Below are 16,114 nucleotides of genomic sequence, written 5' to 3'. Positions count from 1 at the left end.
ACCCCCAGGGCAGGGACTTGAACAGTCAGCAAATGAAATTGAGGACAGGCAGCATAAACACCAAGACCCAGCAAGCAGATGCAAAGGCAGCAGCACAGAAAGAATGAGACAGTCACGAAAGAACCACAACGTGGACCTTCCTCTGCAGCCCAAGGACTACGTGGTAGGAGTGGTAAGAGCAGACGGGGCAGGCATCAGACACTGATACAGGGGACCAGATGCTGTCCTCACGTGTGTAGCTGCAGATGCCCCAGTAGAGCTGGAACACAGTGACCTTGGGGAGCAGCCCTAGAATCCCAACACAAAGAAACTGGCAAAACTCATCATGGGAGAGATGAGGAAATTTCCAAGAATGACCTCGAAGAGACACCATGTTGCCCAGAAACCAGAAGTCTCATAGTTCATAAGTGACGATACGTTTCAGAATCTGTTCCAGAATCTGTTCCCCACCCTCTAATGTTGCCACACATCCAGTCCCCATCGGTGTATTGGGTTCTAATGCTGTGTTGGGTGCTGGGGCTGCAGCGAGGAGTGTGACACCGGCATTTGCTGGGCCTCAGGCTCCCAAGCCAGCAGGCATCCAGCACTGCCTCTCTGGGTACTCAACACACCCCAGAGCATTGAACCCCACTGCAGTCCTGGGGGGAGAAATAGGACCTCCTATTAGGCTCATGCCTAATAGGACCTCCATCTTAGGCATGAGCAATTCAGAAACCCCATAAGCTACTGGACTTTTCTAGCTCTCAGTATTCTCATCTATCAAATGGGAATATTTATTTATCCCATTCTCATGTAGTGGTTGTGAAAATAGCACAAATCCTTTTCAATGCCCAGTGAATTGGTGGGTGTGGAGTTGGTCCCAGACAATATGCACCTGCTGCTGCCTTGTAGAAGCATGGCAATAAGGGCTCCAATTCTCTATGGCCCCTCCCCAGGGCCCCTGCTCTTTTCAATGAACTTTTAGATCTTTTGATCAAGAGGTAAGGTCTATATTTCCACCTCTAGATTCGGAGTTGTGCCATTATATTTGCTTTGCTTTGAACGTGAACTTATGCATTTCCTTTTCTGTGCTTGGCCCTGGCCTTCACCTTGTGAACATTTTTAGATAAGCCTGAGTGAGCAGAGCCATCACCCCAACTGACAGCTCACTGACCCCACACACGAGTGGGCCCAGTGAGAGCAGAACGCCAAAACTGCCGACCTGCAGCCCTGAGACCTAAAGAAATGCTTGTTGTTCCATAAGCTACTGAGTTGGAAGACACTTTGTTTATTGGCATTGTGGCAACAGATACCTGAATTCCATGGCTGTTCTTACCCAAGCCCATGCCAGGTCTCTGACACAATGGCACTTCTGGATCTACATGGCACCTGCTGCCACAATCCAGACATGCCCTCTACCCCTGGCAACCATGTGATAAAACTACCTGGAAGGGGGTGATGTCCAGGTTCTGCAGGCATTTTTCATCCTCCCTCCATCAACTGCCCAAAGACCCATGAGGCAGGAATTTTGCTGATGGGCAGGAAATGATGCGGAAGGGGAGGCCTAGGACATTCCAGGGCCACATGGTGTCTTGGAGAACACCTGGCAGTTTCTGTCTGAGGTGGATCAGCACACAGGAGCTGTGAGGCCACCAACCCCTGCTGACCAGCTGTGAAGTACAGGCCAGGAGACAGGCCTGACCACCCAATGGGGCAGCCTGATGGACACAGCCAAGGCCAAGGACAAAGCTGGCCATTGCAGGGCTCCTGGCCCAGAAAGATTTGGGGCAGGAGGCTCTGTGGCAAGCTGGAAGAAGAGCAGCCCCTCCTGTGGGATGAGGCTGTGGGAATAAAGAAGCCAGGTGCAGGGACAGGCTGAGCATGGAGGCCAACTGTGCATGTCACTAGCAAGTGGGGAGATGCCTGACTTCCTGGGATGGCAGGCTCAGAGTGAGCTTTCAGGTCATCCAACCGGTTGTCCTTCCCCTCTGTGAGACCCACCCCAGTGCTCACTGTATTTCCCTCTTCCCAACCTCTCTGCTTCCCCCAACATGCAGGAAACATAATGCTTCAGAACAGAAAATAATTACACGGACACACCTGTAAGCATCTGTATGTTTTGGCAGGTGGGGAGGTTGATATCACGCACTGCTAATTTAAAAATTAATGATTAGAATTAGTCACTACTCATCAGGGAAATTCTAATCAAAACTACAATGAGATATCACTTCACACCTGTCAGGATGACTGTTATCAAAAAAGAACAAAAGATAAGTTTTGGCAAAGAAGCAGAGGAATTGGAACCTTTGCACACTGTTGGTGGGAATGTAGAATGTTGCAGCCACTATGGAAAACAATGTGGAGTTTCCTTTAAAAGTTAAAAATAAAACTACCCTGTGATCCAGCAATCCCACTTCTAGACATACATCCGAAAGGATTAAAATCAGATTCTCAAACAAATATCAGCACTCCCATGTATATTGTAGCGTGATTCACAGTATCCAAGATATGGAATCAACCTGAGTGTCCATCGATAGGTGAATGGATAAAGAAAATGAGGTGTATAGGCTCAATACAATACTATTCAATTTTTAAAAAGAAGGAAATCCCATTACAACATGAATGAACCTTGAAGACATTATGCTAAGTGAAAAAGCCAGACACAAAAGGACCAATACTATATTATTCCACTGATATGAGGTATCTAAAAGAGCAGAATTCATAGAATCAACAAATGGTGGTCGCCAGAGCTGGGAGGCAGGGAAACATAAGGACTTAATAATCAATGAGCATAAAGTTTCAGTCCAGCAAGATGAATCAGCTCTAGAGATCCGCTGTACAGCATTGCACCTAGAGTCAACGATAGTGCATTGTACCATAAAAAAATCTACTAAGAGGGTAGATCTCGTGTTAAGTATTCTTACCACAATAATAAAAAAGAGATTATGATGACTGTCTTATGTCTATTACAACTATTCCTCAAAAAAACAATGCAAGGTAGGTACTACCATTTTCACTTACAAATTGTAAAACTGAGTCTTAGAAATTAATTAAGTTGTTCATGGTCACAGCATGAACTGTGGAAGAGCTGGGGTTCTCCAAAGCCTCCTATTTTTCACCCAGACACTGACTCTCAATCTTGTCTCCTAAGGAAAGAGCAGTATCCTTTGATACAAATTTTAATCCATGCTCTGGGCACCCCAAGCTAAGAATCCACATTCCCAAACTTCATCACACAGTACAGCTTTCTGGAAGGGAAGTCCCTGACCCCCAGTGTTGCCTGTTTTCAAAGGTGTCCAAGAACAGGGTTTGGCCAACCCCCCCACTAGGCTGCCTGTCTCAATGTTTAATCACCCTCATAGATTGTTTCCTAAGTCTCATAAAAAGAACAAATCAAGTTTAAGCACACACAAGGCATTAGTGAACGCCACATTCAGAGATGAGTTGGTAGCTGGACTCCTGCCAGCACCGGTATGGAGGATCTAAAAGAAGCTATAAGCTGAGCGTCATTAAAGCAAAGCTATTTAATACCGGAAAAGGAAGAAAATTGTAAAGCACTGTCCTATTACAGATTATTGCTCCTTCCCATCTTCCAGTTAAAATCCAGGGCACACATCTACCACCACTTCTCCATTCAAGGCATGGGGGGCGGGGAGGAGAGGGGCCCGGAACCATTACAGCCTCGAAGAGCCCAAAATATCAGCTGTGGCTTAAGGGCACCAAGATAATCACATTTGTAAGAGCTATAAAATAGAGTGGGCTCAGGATTTAGGAACTGGAGTGCAGATCAATAAAGAAGCGGGGCCTGTCTCTGGGTTAAAAAGGACCACCACAGTGATAACTTGCTCCTTCCACGGGGCTCCAGATTAACGAGGTGCAATCTCAATATTCAATGAGAAATCGGTCAATGTCACTCAAATGGTCTGCACTCCCCTCCCAGACCTGCAGACAGTCGTTTTCAAATCCTGCTTGACACACTAAGGGATGTCTCTAACTGCTCAGGGGAGACTGTGCACCTGGCAGGGGTGCTCACCGCCCTCCTTCAGCCACAGCTTCTCTGCTTTAATCTGGTTTATAACGTGGCCTCCCACAAGATTTTCTCTTCAGAAAGATTTCCATTTAAAAATATAAACTGCTTTAGGGAAACTTAGCCCTCTGTGATCTGTACTCACTCCAAACGGTCAAGGGAGTTTGAGAGATACAGACACTTCACAGCTGAATCTCTTACAGCATTATTCAGGAGCTCTCCCCTCAGCGCAGAGGTCAAACGGTGGCATTGTCAAATACCAGCCCAAAGGGAGAAGGTTCTGGGAGGTTTTATAATCATAAGGTCTCCTCATGTACCCAAGGTAGGCATGTGACATGAAGCCGGGGTTCTTTTAAGAACAATAACACCTTTGAACAGGAAGCCAGACCTTACCTGTCTTCTGCTCAAACACAGGAATACAATTTGCAGCTGGACACGTGACATCCTTGTACCCCTTGGAAGCTGGAAAGGGGTCACTGGCTCTCATTTTCTGTTTTTGATAACAATGACCTCTCACACGTGTTACAAGCTGTTTCTTCTCAGCCAGGCGTGGGCCTTCCTGCCTACCGCATTTCACCAAGGGGAGTTAAGGGCAAGTTATCAGCGGTCAACCACACACAGAGAGAAAGAGAGAGACCCACTGTTGAAAAAGAAGAGAGAAGCAAGCAGGTTAGGAGGTAATTCGTTCCAGAAAAAGATGCTGTATGATAATGATTTCATGGCCAACACTCTGACATTTTTACCGAGATATAAAATAAACCATGAAAAGTCATAGGTGTATAATGAGAGGACAAATAATTGTGTTTTGTTTGGCAGTTGCTTCACTCCGCCTGTCCTTGTCTCCTCCGGCTCTGCCACATTTCAGCTGCCAGATAAATATTCCTTTTCTGCTGGGAAGCTGGATATTAACATGACCATTATATTAAATAACACAACAAGCTTCAAAAATACATTTAAATCCTTGTGTCGCTTTCAATTTACGTTGCATTTGTTTATATGCTTTTTTTTTTTTTTTAGAAATCCTTTTCTTAGATAGTCAACTGAGCAAAAGCCACTAAAAAAAATAAATAAATAACACTTTAGCTCATAACCAAGTCTATTCTCTCCACGCCTTATTAACAATATTTCACCAAAACAAGCAGCATTCCGCACAGCGGGGACCACAGAGTTTGGGAACATGCCTTCTCTGTTCAGTGTTTTCCCAATAGTACACAGCCCTCGGAAGGAGTGTGTGCCTTCCAGTGATTATTTGTAAGTATTATTTTTCTCTTGGGGGGTGCTCTTGATATACAACTAGCAATTAATAAGGAAGTCAAAACAAATAAACCTCCTTCTTTAAAGGAGCCTAAAATCACACCAAAAATAACGCATAAGCCCAACGCGGACTTCTGCAGAGGTTAGGGTTCTTGCTGTGGAGTCAGGCAACACCAGGAGGAGAGAGGCTGATGGAGTCAGTGGAAGATGAGGATGCTGATGCCAGGAGGAGGGAAGATCGATTCAGAGTGGTGAGTAGAAAGCAGACACGAGGGGACACGTACTCTGTGTCGTCTCAAAGTCCTATTGATGTCTGCCTTGGAGATGGGCCTGATTCCCTGTCTCCATGCCCCACCCAGACTTCATCCTAGACTTAGCTCCTACCTCCCATCAGCCAGCACATTCTCCCACCAGGGGGTTATTGAGTGCTTAGGCACGGCACTGAGACTGGCAAGCAAAATCAGACAGGCCTCTGCTCTTGTGGAGCTTGTAGTTTGGATGGAGGAGCAAGTATTCATCAAATCCAAATCAACCTGAAAGCATGACTGCAACGGGCACAGTAGGGGAGAGAACAGTGGACACGACCGATTGGTCATGACATCGGGCTGGCTTCCAGAGGACATGCAGGTAAGGGGCTACAGGTCAGGTCAGTGAGGGTCATGGCCACTTAGCAGGATGGAATCCACCAGCACGGGCAGGGATCCCGAAGCAGGAGGCACGTGGCGGCAGAGGGTGGGACAGAAAGGGAAGGAGACAGAGTGCGGGGTGCAGGGCCCAGGGCCTCGGGGCCTTTTGCACCACAATAAAAATGCTCCTTATTCCAAGAACAACTGGAAGGCATGGAAGGGTCTTAAGCAGGGGTATTGTGGCCTAAGCAAGTCGTTCTGGCTGTAGGTGGAGATGAGAATGAGGGAGGCACAGCTGGGCTATGGAGGAGTCCAGGCCAGTATGGCAGCGACGGAGAGAAGAGGCTTGCCCCAAAGATGATGAGGCGGCAAATCAGAGGGCCTTGGTCATGGTTGGACACTGGAGTGAGGGAAGGCAGAAAGACCAGGTTTCCGGCGTGGCTGACAATGACAGTGCCGTTGCTGACATGGAGCAGCATTCCTGAGTTCAGAGCAATGGCCGGCTCTAGGTCAGGGTTCACTGGGCCTCCCGGCCTCCCTGGACCCAATCTAGAGCTCAGATTTCTGCATTGCTCTGGGAAGTGAGTTCATGACTTGGATCTGATTCCTCTGCTTGATCCTGGGACCTCAGGAGCTCTGGATGGGGCTGGTCATGAGCCAGGGATGTGTGTGGGACCTGGACACCACCTCTTTCCACTGCACTCCACCCTACATTCCCAGTCACCCACCTGTGCCTCCTCTGAGGACTCTGTGTCCTCTTGCTGCAGCCCTGACACTGCCTGACTGGTGTCCACATGTGCCTCTCACCAAGCCACTAGGAGCCAAGTCTCAATTTCCTGTCTTCCTGCCCCAGCAGGTCTCATTCTGCCCACTCCTCTACATCTTCTCTCTCCCCCTGCCAGGCCCTCCTGGTGAAAGGCCTAACATTGAGGTCCAGTATGACGTGTGCCTTGACATCTGGGGAAAATGATGAGGTCCTCGGATGGCCCGTCATAATTCCTCTCCCATGCTGCTCCCTCAGATAAGCTCCCACAGCCAAACAGCCCTCCTTATCACGGGATCATAGGAACCCAAGGTCACCCCGCCCTCTTTTTACTACAAAGCCTGCCTCCCACGGACCCGATGTGTTCACACAGTTCCTCAGTGCAGTCCTCATGTAGCCCTGTAGGACACACGGAGCCCTCCTCCCTGGAGCTATGAGCATATGGGACCAATAAACAGCTGTTGACCTCAACTGCCCAGTGCTGGGTATCATGTGTGGGCATTTCCATCACACTAGAGGAGCAATCCCTCCCTCACCACCAGGGTGAAGAGGAGGCCATTAAAACAGCCTTCTATGGGATAACTTTACGCTGAGTAACACTTAGACATGCGGGAATGACAATCACTTGGATGGACAAATATTACACCTTTATTTCTTAAAAACCCAGCAAACGCCAAAGACCCTGAGTGGTGGTTTTCACAGGGCTGCTCATGATAACTTCTTGGGCTCCACACCTGTAGGCTCTGATGCTACGGGCCTGGGTGAGGCCTGGAGACCTATTTCTGCTCTAGGCTTGATCGGAGATTCAGATGCACCCCTCCAGTTGGGAACTGCTGCCAACTCAAAGCCATTTATCCTGCTCTGTGGTTGCAGGAAAATCTCGTCTCTGTGGCGCATGGTGCGGGGTTGCTGCTCAGCCATCATACTCAGGTCTCTTAACGGTATTTCTCCAGGAGGTGCTCCTTCCAAGCAAAAAGAAAAACCAGTGCCAGATGCCTGTCTCTCAGACCTGATTCAGGTCTTTATTCAGATCAGGATACCGACGCCCAAAGGTGCCCACCCTGATGTGCATGGCGAGGTGGAAGGGTTCAAACACTTCAGATGGGAATTCAATGAAATCATGGGTAGGTTTCCTCATTCCGCTCTTCTGAGAATGAGACATGGGGCGTCCTGGACTGTGCCCCACATGTCTACCCCAATGTCTGATTTCCTCACATCTGGATGAAGTCTTCTTGCCAACTGCCTTGGTACACAAGAGGCAGGAACTGAGCATTCATGCCTTTGAAAGGAAGCTGTAAAATCTGGCTGATGCATTTCTGTCTGACACAAAGCTATATAGACTGCAAAATCTGCAGTTGAGCTCTTTTCATAGTACAGCATTTTACCAATTATTTTTTAAATTAGATTATGTTACCAGGTGATAGGCAAAGGCAAAATTAGAGGCAGAAACACATACGGGGGAAAGAGTTGCTTATTGCACTATTTATGGGTGATTGCAGCAAAATTGGGGGTCAAGGCCCAGGGAGCCATGAAGCAGAGTCGAGGATGGCACAGGAGCACAGCGGCTCTTCATAAGAGGGCACCCAGGTGTCACGCAGCCCCAGTGGCAAGGGCCGGTTGGTCTGCTTTCTCTCTAATAACATCCTACCCAAGCAGGCACAACAGACTCAAATGCATCTCCTTATGTCCTCCACAGGAAGCAGGAGTAAATGCGTTTTATTCTCCAGTGATCCGAAAAGCAGCGCTGCCTTTTTCCACTGCCGCTGTGCACAGCAGGGTGGATGCTAGCTGGAGAAAACACCAAGCAGACCCCATCCAAGCCACTTCTAGGGGAGCCTCTGTCCCTCTCGACAAGGGAAGCTGAGGAGCAGGTCAGGAGCCTGTTGCTCAAAGCACTTGAAAAAATCTTGAAGAGCAGAAAGGCAGATGTTTTCCCCGTGGGGTTCTCGGTCACTCACACGCTGATTCCCCCCCTGCTCTGGCTTGCCTGGGAGGGTGAAGTGAGAGCCTCTGAAGGAGAAATGGCTCCAATAGCTTCTTCAGACAAATTATGCCATTCAATCTATTGAACCACTTCTCCCTGCTGATCCCTGAGCTTGGAAACACAGAGATGAGTAAAACAAGGTCCCTACACTCAGAGCTCGCGGTTCTGGAGGGAAAAAGGATGAGTCAGCAAGGTCACATGAAAGGATTGTGGTTGTGGTTGTGCAATGGACAAAAGGCCCTTGAGAGACCGGGGGTGGGGTGGGGCAGGTTGAATCAAGTTTCAGTCAAAAGAAAGGGTTTTATCAACAGAAACATATAGAAGGGTTTTCAGACAGAAGAGTCTCTGGACAAGGAGAGAGACAGTCAAGAGCTGGGTGCAGGGTGCTTGCAAGGCCATGGACCTGGAGAAAAACCCAGAAGGATAAATCAGACTCTGAAGGGGAAAGGCACTGAATGCTATGCCAAGGAGTTTACATTTTGTCCTCTGGGGACTGATGTGATTTTTGACCAGAGAAGTTGCATTGATTGGAGACACTCTTATAAATTGTTGAATACATGGATTCTCCCATGGGCAGGGAGGAATCTATGAGAAGGAGGCAGATGGAGTGAGGTACAATCAAATAGTTTCTGTATCAAAAGATAATCCACACACTGAAATTCCAACAATTAGCGGCTTCCTAAAAACCAGGTGTTTCAGGGAAAGTAAACAGATAAATGTGGTGTCCCTCCTATACCTCGTTCCCAGAGAAACTGCATTTACAAGTGGCTTCTTCTGGAAAAGAAAATGCATGTAACTCACACCAGGTTCTGGGGTGTTTGTAAGGGATCCTAGAACAAACCTTCCTTGAATCATGACGAAGGGTATGGGGTTTATTGGGGGGCAACTAATGGTTTAATTCAGTACTAATGAAATAGAAACTATTGTTATGAAGGAATCAAATCACTGCTTTTGTAAAATCTGGAATAAAAGAACAATCATCCTCAAGTTTTAAGTGAAATATAATTATTTTATCTGACTCATCAATCAAAGTTTAAAAACCGCCAGTTGTAAAGGTCAGGTCAAATTGATCAGGAGGAAGAAAATTCCATGCCCTCTGGCCCTGCCTTTTTCCCTAAACCAAGTGAATTGGTAATTAAAAGTTCTAAACGACCTTCATCATTTCCCCCTCTATTTACATTTCCCCTAAATGATTTCCCCAGAAATGGCTGAACCAGACACCTGACTTCCAATCATTGTCAATCCATAGACCAAGTAGTCTCATCGGCAGACAGGTAGCATGGTGATGGGGAAATGTGACAAAATATTTTTGTAACACACAGAATGGAAATTTGAAAGGGACTTTCCACCTCTCTCTGATTTTAAAAACAGATGTGAGTTTGGACAGAACAGTCACCCTTCCTACATTTGTTTTCTCCTTTCGTGTTCAGATCCTATTAATCATAGTAAACTAGCCTTTTACACAAGCCAACTGATTTTAAAGGCCCTGCCAGGAGGACAGTTTAACTATAAGAAATCAACTCCCCACTCTTCCCAGTCCTGGAATTTCCAGTGACTGAGAAAGTGAATAGCTTCATTGTGAAAATGAAGGATGCAAAAATGAAAATTCAGAGACGACATTCAGTTCCGATTTCCTGCTTGGGCTCTATACAGCCTGTTTGGAACAAATAGCCCACTGATGGAGCTGCTGCTGGAGGCTACCACCCGCGTCACCGAAGTTTAGAGCAGCTTCATAAAGATCACAGCATCCAAAAGCACCCTTGTCTAAGAGCAAACCAAGAAATGAGGAAGTGGAAGAACTGTTCCAAAGACAAAATGCTAACTGATGGCAAGGTCAACGTGGGCACTACATATCTCAATTGAAAAGACAAAACCCTGATGTCTGCTCTGTGGTTTTCAGGACAGTGCTCCTCTTCCCACCCCACACATGTGGTTCCTCCTGGTTTTGCAGTCCCATCCTCTTCCCAACTCATATCTTCTCTCCCGCTGTAATCTCAGCCATTCTCATGGTTTGTCATACCACCCTCATGTACACCATGATGGTATCAAGATCTACAATGCTGACCCACAACCCTGACCTGGCTCCTGATCTCTACGCCACACTGCCAGCTGCTTCCTGGGCATCTGGAGCAGATGAGGCCATACTGACCTCTCACACATAGAGTTTCCAAACACCACAAAGTCAGGATCCTCCCACTAGCACCCCGCTAACCCCATAAACCTCCTGGATCCTGAGTTCCCTACCCTATGAATGACAGCACTGTCTGTCCAGGAACATCTTTAACTTTCCCCTTATCCCAACAGCATGCAAATAATTTGACTAATTTCTAGGGCTCCAAAAGTTCTAGCGACCATAGCCACTGCCCCAGCTAAACCCACATTACCTGCCACCCGGAATATCACGACAGAGTTGTCTTCCTAGCACTTGGATCAGATAGTGTATTCCAGCAACTTCAAAATATTTCATTGTTCCTCTTTGCCTACCTAATAAATACAGATTAAAAATATGTAAGAAGGCTGATTTATTTTGGCTTGATGCCATTGAAAAGCTTTCTAACAATCCCCGCTGTGTGAGCATGCCACGGGCTACCTTAAAACAGAGTGAGTCCCCTGTCCCTGGAGTTTACTGTGTGTCCAGGCCACTCCACAGGGGCTTCCACATTCTTGCATGGGGATGATGAAGAGGGGTTTAAAACATCAGACATCTCAAGGAAGCTGGACAGAAGGACCTCTGTGGCCCCTCCCTAGCTGAAGATCCTATGTGCCTACTTATGCCTTTTGAGACATATGCATGGCCCATGGATTCCTTCTAGAACATTGCCCCACTAGCCCCTCACCCCCAGGACTGGGTCTCTGGAAGTTGTGCATCTAATATCTGACCTTGCCTCCTGACTGATGATCGGGTCAGGGTGCGCCTGACCCAGCAGTTCCAGGTAAGGGGCCGCACGCTCTTGCTGCCAAGGCCCAAGTAGCAACCTTGGTTCCTGTCTTTCTGCAACCCAGTGCCTCATCCTCCCATGAAGTTCACTGGTTTCCTTGCAACAGTTTCCCTTTGTCTACAATAGTGGGTTTCTGGTCTCCAAACCCAGAGTTTGACCTAAAACTCTGTTCTCTGGGTTTCCCAAAGCCACTGAGAGGGCTAAGAAAGATGTCATCCTTGTCCCAGGCCCTTCTGTTGAGCATGGAAACAAGGACTTTAGTCCTGAGCTAAACTCCCTATGCTTTCCTGAGGGAGAAAGGCCAGCCATGGAGAGCCCAGAGGGCACGGGTGGCTGCTTAGCCCTCCTTTTGTAGAAGAGGTACAACTGGACTCCCTCCTTGACCAAACCTCAGCCAGGCTCCTCTGGGCCCTCTTCTTGACTAGGCCTCACCCTTGGCCTGTTAAGCCCAATTTTAGGGTTAGTGAGAATCGCTCTGAGCCCAGGATTAGTGAGTTCCTGCAAAGCCATTTTAGGCAGAATGCCCCCCACCCTTGATGGCTAATCATGTCCGTCTTCCCCCACCTTGGATACTAAGTTCCTCTTTGTAATTTTCCATCAGCTGAGTTCCTCGCTCTGCCTTTTGGCCGTAAACCTCCAGCTGCCCTTGCTGTACTCAGAGCTGAGCTTAGTCCTGCGCTGAAGGCTCTCTCCTCCACTGCAGAACTCCAGTAAAATCTGTCTTACCATTTTAAACAAGTGCCCAGTGCAATTTCTCTTAAACAGATGGAAACAACCTTGCGGGAAGACACAGAGAACATGAGAGAGTGCCTTGGAGAATCAGCCCTGCCGGGAAGCGTGAAACCCATTTAGGTCTGACTCCTTGCCTTCTACTAGAATATACTCAAGGTTTAGGACTGCCTTTAAGTGTCCTTCTGTAATCCGCACTTTGACAATATTGGCAGACTAAAAAAAGGATACAAAGCCAAGAGTTCTGTCTCCCTCCCAACCCAGGGTTGCTTGAGCAATTTCCCTGCTGCCTGCACCATTAACCTCTAGCCTCGGGCCAGCATGGAATTGGTTCCTAAGCCATTAAAGTGCTCAGGCCCTCTCCAGTAGGCATCCACTGTGGAAGTGCCCAGTCCTAAGCTAAAAAGGACCAAGGCATCCACATTTAAGTCACCAGGTCTCATTGATGTCACAGCCACCTCTGAGTGCTCTGAGGAAAACGTGGCACTCTTCTCAGTGTCCCCAAACTCCCTGTGGGATGCAAGTAGCCAGACATGTTTTGGGAGCCTGCCTTTGCTGTTCAGACCACAGTAAGTGTCTGCAGATGGATTCGTGTTCTCACTACAGGCAATTTCTGGGCTCAGTTTTCAAAAAGTTCAAACTAAGTATCTGTCACTACTAAAAAGCTGGAGGTTGGGTGCGGTGGCTCATGCCAGTAATCCCAACACTTTGGGAGGCTGAGGTGAGCAGATCGCTTGAACCCAGGAGTTTGAGACCAGGTGAGGCAACATGGCAAGATCCCCTCTCTACCAAAAAAAAAAAAAAAAATAGCTGGGCATGGTGATGCGTGCCCATAGTCCCAGCTACTTGGGAGGCTGAAGTGGGAGGATCGCTTGAGCCCAGGAGTTCAAAGCTGTAGTGAGTCATGATAGCACCACTGCACTCCAGCCTGGGTGACAGAATGAGACCCTGTTTCAAAAAAAAAAAAAAAAAAAAAGAACAAGCTGTAAACCATGCTGCATCGGGACTTCCAGAAAGGATTAAATATGAAAGCTTGTTTCAAGTAGTGTTTTTGTCTTGGGTTGACTGTGTCAGTTATGGAAAGGAATTCAGGTTCCCGATATCTTTGCTATAGGCAGGTGGTGAAGAGAAGACATAAATGTATCTATGTGTGTGTACATGTATACATACATGCATATATATCGACATCCACACACATACACACACACACATAATCACATGCACTTTTCATCTGTAGTGGCTCATCTGCCATATTTATAAATTAAAATTAAAATGAGGATTAAAAAATAAAATTGTGACATTAAAGCATTCTTTTAGAATTGAATTTTGCTAGTCTCTGAATGGAAATAGTCTATTAACCCAGTAGTCTTATTATAGTTCCATCAGAACATTGGACTAAATCCGTAGGATTTCGCTCACAAAGGGTGGGGCAGGGGAGCTGGTTTTCACATCATTTATGTTAACAAACTTAATAAAAGTGATGAACTGTAACCATCTCACCTAGTGTTTTTACAGTTTAGTGGCTGAGAATGGAAGCTTTATAAAAATGATTTATGAATGCACATATCCTGCCTATATTTAAATTGCATCCACTTTGTTCTGAGAATATTCGTATTTGTCCCATTACTCATCCCTGGGGGAGCCCTGCTGCATGCTGGCCTGACCCACATGCTCTGCACTCTGCAAGGAGCTCAGGTTCCACAGGCGCCCCTGAAGCCACTGCTGCCCCTGTGACATCCTTTAGTCTCAAGGCCTGGCTGTTTAGACATTCAAACCAGCTTCAAATCTTGTCAGAGCCACTGAGCTATCATCTCACATTTGGGGGAAAACTAGGCTTAAAAGTACATTCCATTATTAATAAAAATAAAAGAGAGAGAGAGAGTGAATAAAGGCTTGAAAGGGAACCCTGCCTGGGCAGACCCCAGTCGTTTACCTGCATTCGAAAGACTTTCATTTCTTTCCCAGGCAGAATGATCTTTGGGCGATGAGAAGAGTCGACTGTGGATCTAGAAAACAAACAGAAACATTTCCCAATTTCATGTTTTGATTTGCCAGATATATAATCTTTAATAATGTACATTTTTTAAAAATCAGGAACATCTTGGAATTTCTCAATTCTCCCAAGAAACAGCTATAGATTGTAATGAGGATGTACTTCCATTTTCTCCTGGGTTACCTCCATCAATGAATAAAACCAATGAATAAAAAGGTTTCTGAGGATTTCAAAATGCACAGGAAGGGAGGGAGGGAGGAAGGGAAACTAGAAAAATTCAGCCAACGTTGATTTTGCCATGGATTTTGTTAGCAGATCAAGGAACCACATCTAATATTTCTCTTCTAGCCCATCACAGTGCTGAATGGGTGCTGGGCTGAAGCTGGACATTCAATAAATATTGGTAAATTGATTAGCTATGAGCCATCCGATTTCAGGCCTTTAGGACCCAGTGAAAATAAGCAGAATGTGTAGGAAACTATTCCGTTGTCTGCAGGTATGACTGTTTGCTGACTTTTTCTGCCAAAAGATAAAGATTTCTTTTGTAATATTATTCTCAAAGCAGTTTGCTGTGGGTGAGATTTTTGGCTCTGATTTCTAACTTTAATGATACTCCAGATTATCTCATTCCATACTGGGTTTGCCCTATCCCCATCATCCTTTGGAATATCCTGTGTCCTCGCCCCAAAGCTGGAGAGCAACTGTGCTGGTGGTCCTGTCATCATCTTGGCATGACTTGAAGGGGCAACACATTCCTAGAGCACGAGCTGGGCTGTCATCATGGGCCTCAGTTCATGCCCCAGTCCAGAAGCTGAGTTAAACTTTTTGGTGTTCAGTTCCCATTATCGGCCCCTTCTTACCCCCTGCATCTGGGCAACCATTTCTGGGGTTGCAGTGGAGAATCTGTAGTCAAGCAATTCTTCCATCCCAAGGAGAAGTCTGGCTTCCCCCCGACCCCGTAGTGAAAGAGAAAGAATGGGGTGGGACAGGGACCTAGCCTGAGCTGAGATTCACAGTTATTTGCTACCATCTCTGCCCCTCCTTGTGGCCCAACTCAGCCACCACCTATCAGTCATGTGATTATTAATTGTAATAAGTGCTGAAAATTATTGAGACTTCACATATACTGGTTATGTATGCTCAGTGCTTTACATATATCCTCTCATTGAATTCTCCCAACTCTCAGAAAGGTATGCTTCTTTTAGCTCCACCGTGAAAGCTCAGAAAGCTAAGGCTTCAGTTTAGTAACAGGCCAAGGTCACCCAGCTGGATGTGATGGAGCCAGGAAATCAGATCTGGCCAGTTAGACCCAACACGCTAGCTTTTAGCCTGTGTGTTCCAAATGTGGTTGTTGTTACTAAGTGCTGTGGTCTAAATGTGTCCCCCAAAATTCATGTGTTGGCAACTTCATCCCCAATGCAACAGTGTTGAGGGTGGGGCCTAGCAGGAGGTATTTAAGTCATGAGGGCTCTGCCTCATGAATGAATCAATACTGCTGTTTTTAAAATGAGTTAGAGGAGTGGGCTTGCTCTCTTCTGCTTTTCTGCCATGGTGGTTTTTGTTTTTTTTTTTTTAATCAGGAACATCCTGGAATTTCTTCGTTCTCCCAAGAAACAACTACAGATCGTAATGAGGATGTACTTCCATTTTCTCCTGGGTTACCTCTACCAGTGAATAAAAGGAAGGTGTTTGAGGATTTCAAAATGCACAGGAAGGGAAGGAGGGAGGAAGAAGCAAGAAGGCTCTTACCAGATGCAAGTACCTTGATCTTGGACTGCCCAGCCTCCAGAACTGTGAGAAGCAAATTTCTGCTCTTTATA

General features: G+C 46.6%; 1 protein-coding gene across 4 annotated transcripts in view; it reads right to left on the bottom strand.

The window, feature by feature from the left end:
* Positions 1-16,114, bottom strand: part of C9H10orf90 (chromosome 9 C10orf90 homolog) — a 238,172-nt gene that overhangs the window by 198,814 nt on the left and 23,244 nt on the right. For all 4 annotated transcript variants that reach the window (XM_071068930.1, XM_071068928.1, XM_071068927.1 and 1 more), the window contains exon 2: positions 14,235-14,307. In XM_071068930.1, the coding sequence (XP_070925031.1) occupies positions 14,235-14,307 (73 nt within the window). The remainder of the gene's footprint in view (positions 1-14,234; positions 14,308-16,114) is intronic.

Source organism: Macaca nemestrina, chromosome 9 (genome assembly GCF_043159975.1).
Source record: "Macaca nemestrina isolate mMacNem1 chromosome 9, mMacNem.hap1, whole genome shotgun sequence".
Classification (NCBI taxonomy): Eukaryota; Metazoa; Chordata; class Mammalia; order Primates; family Cercopithecidae; genus Macaca; species Macaca nemestrina.
Note: the sequence above shows the minus strand (reverse complement) of the source record. Positions and strands in the feature narration are given on the sequence as shown.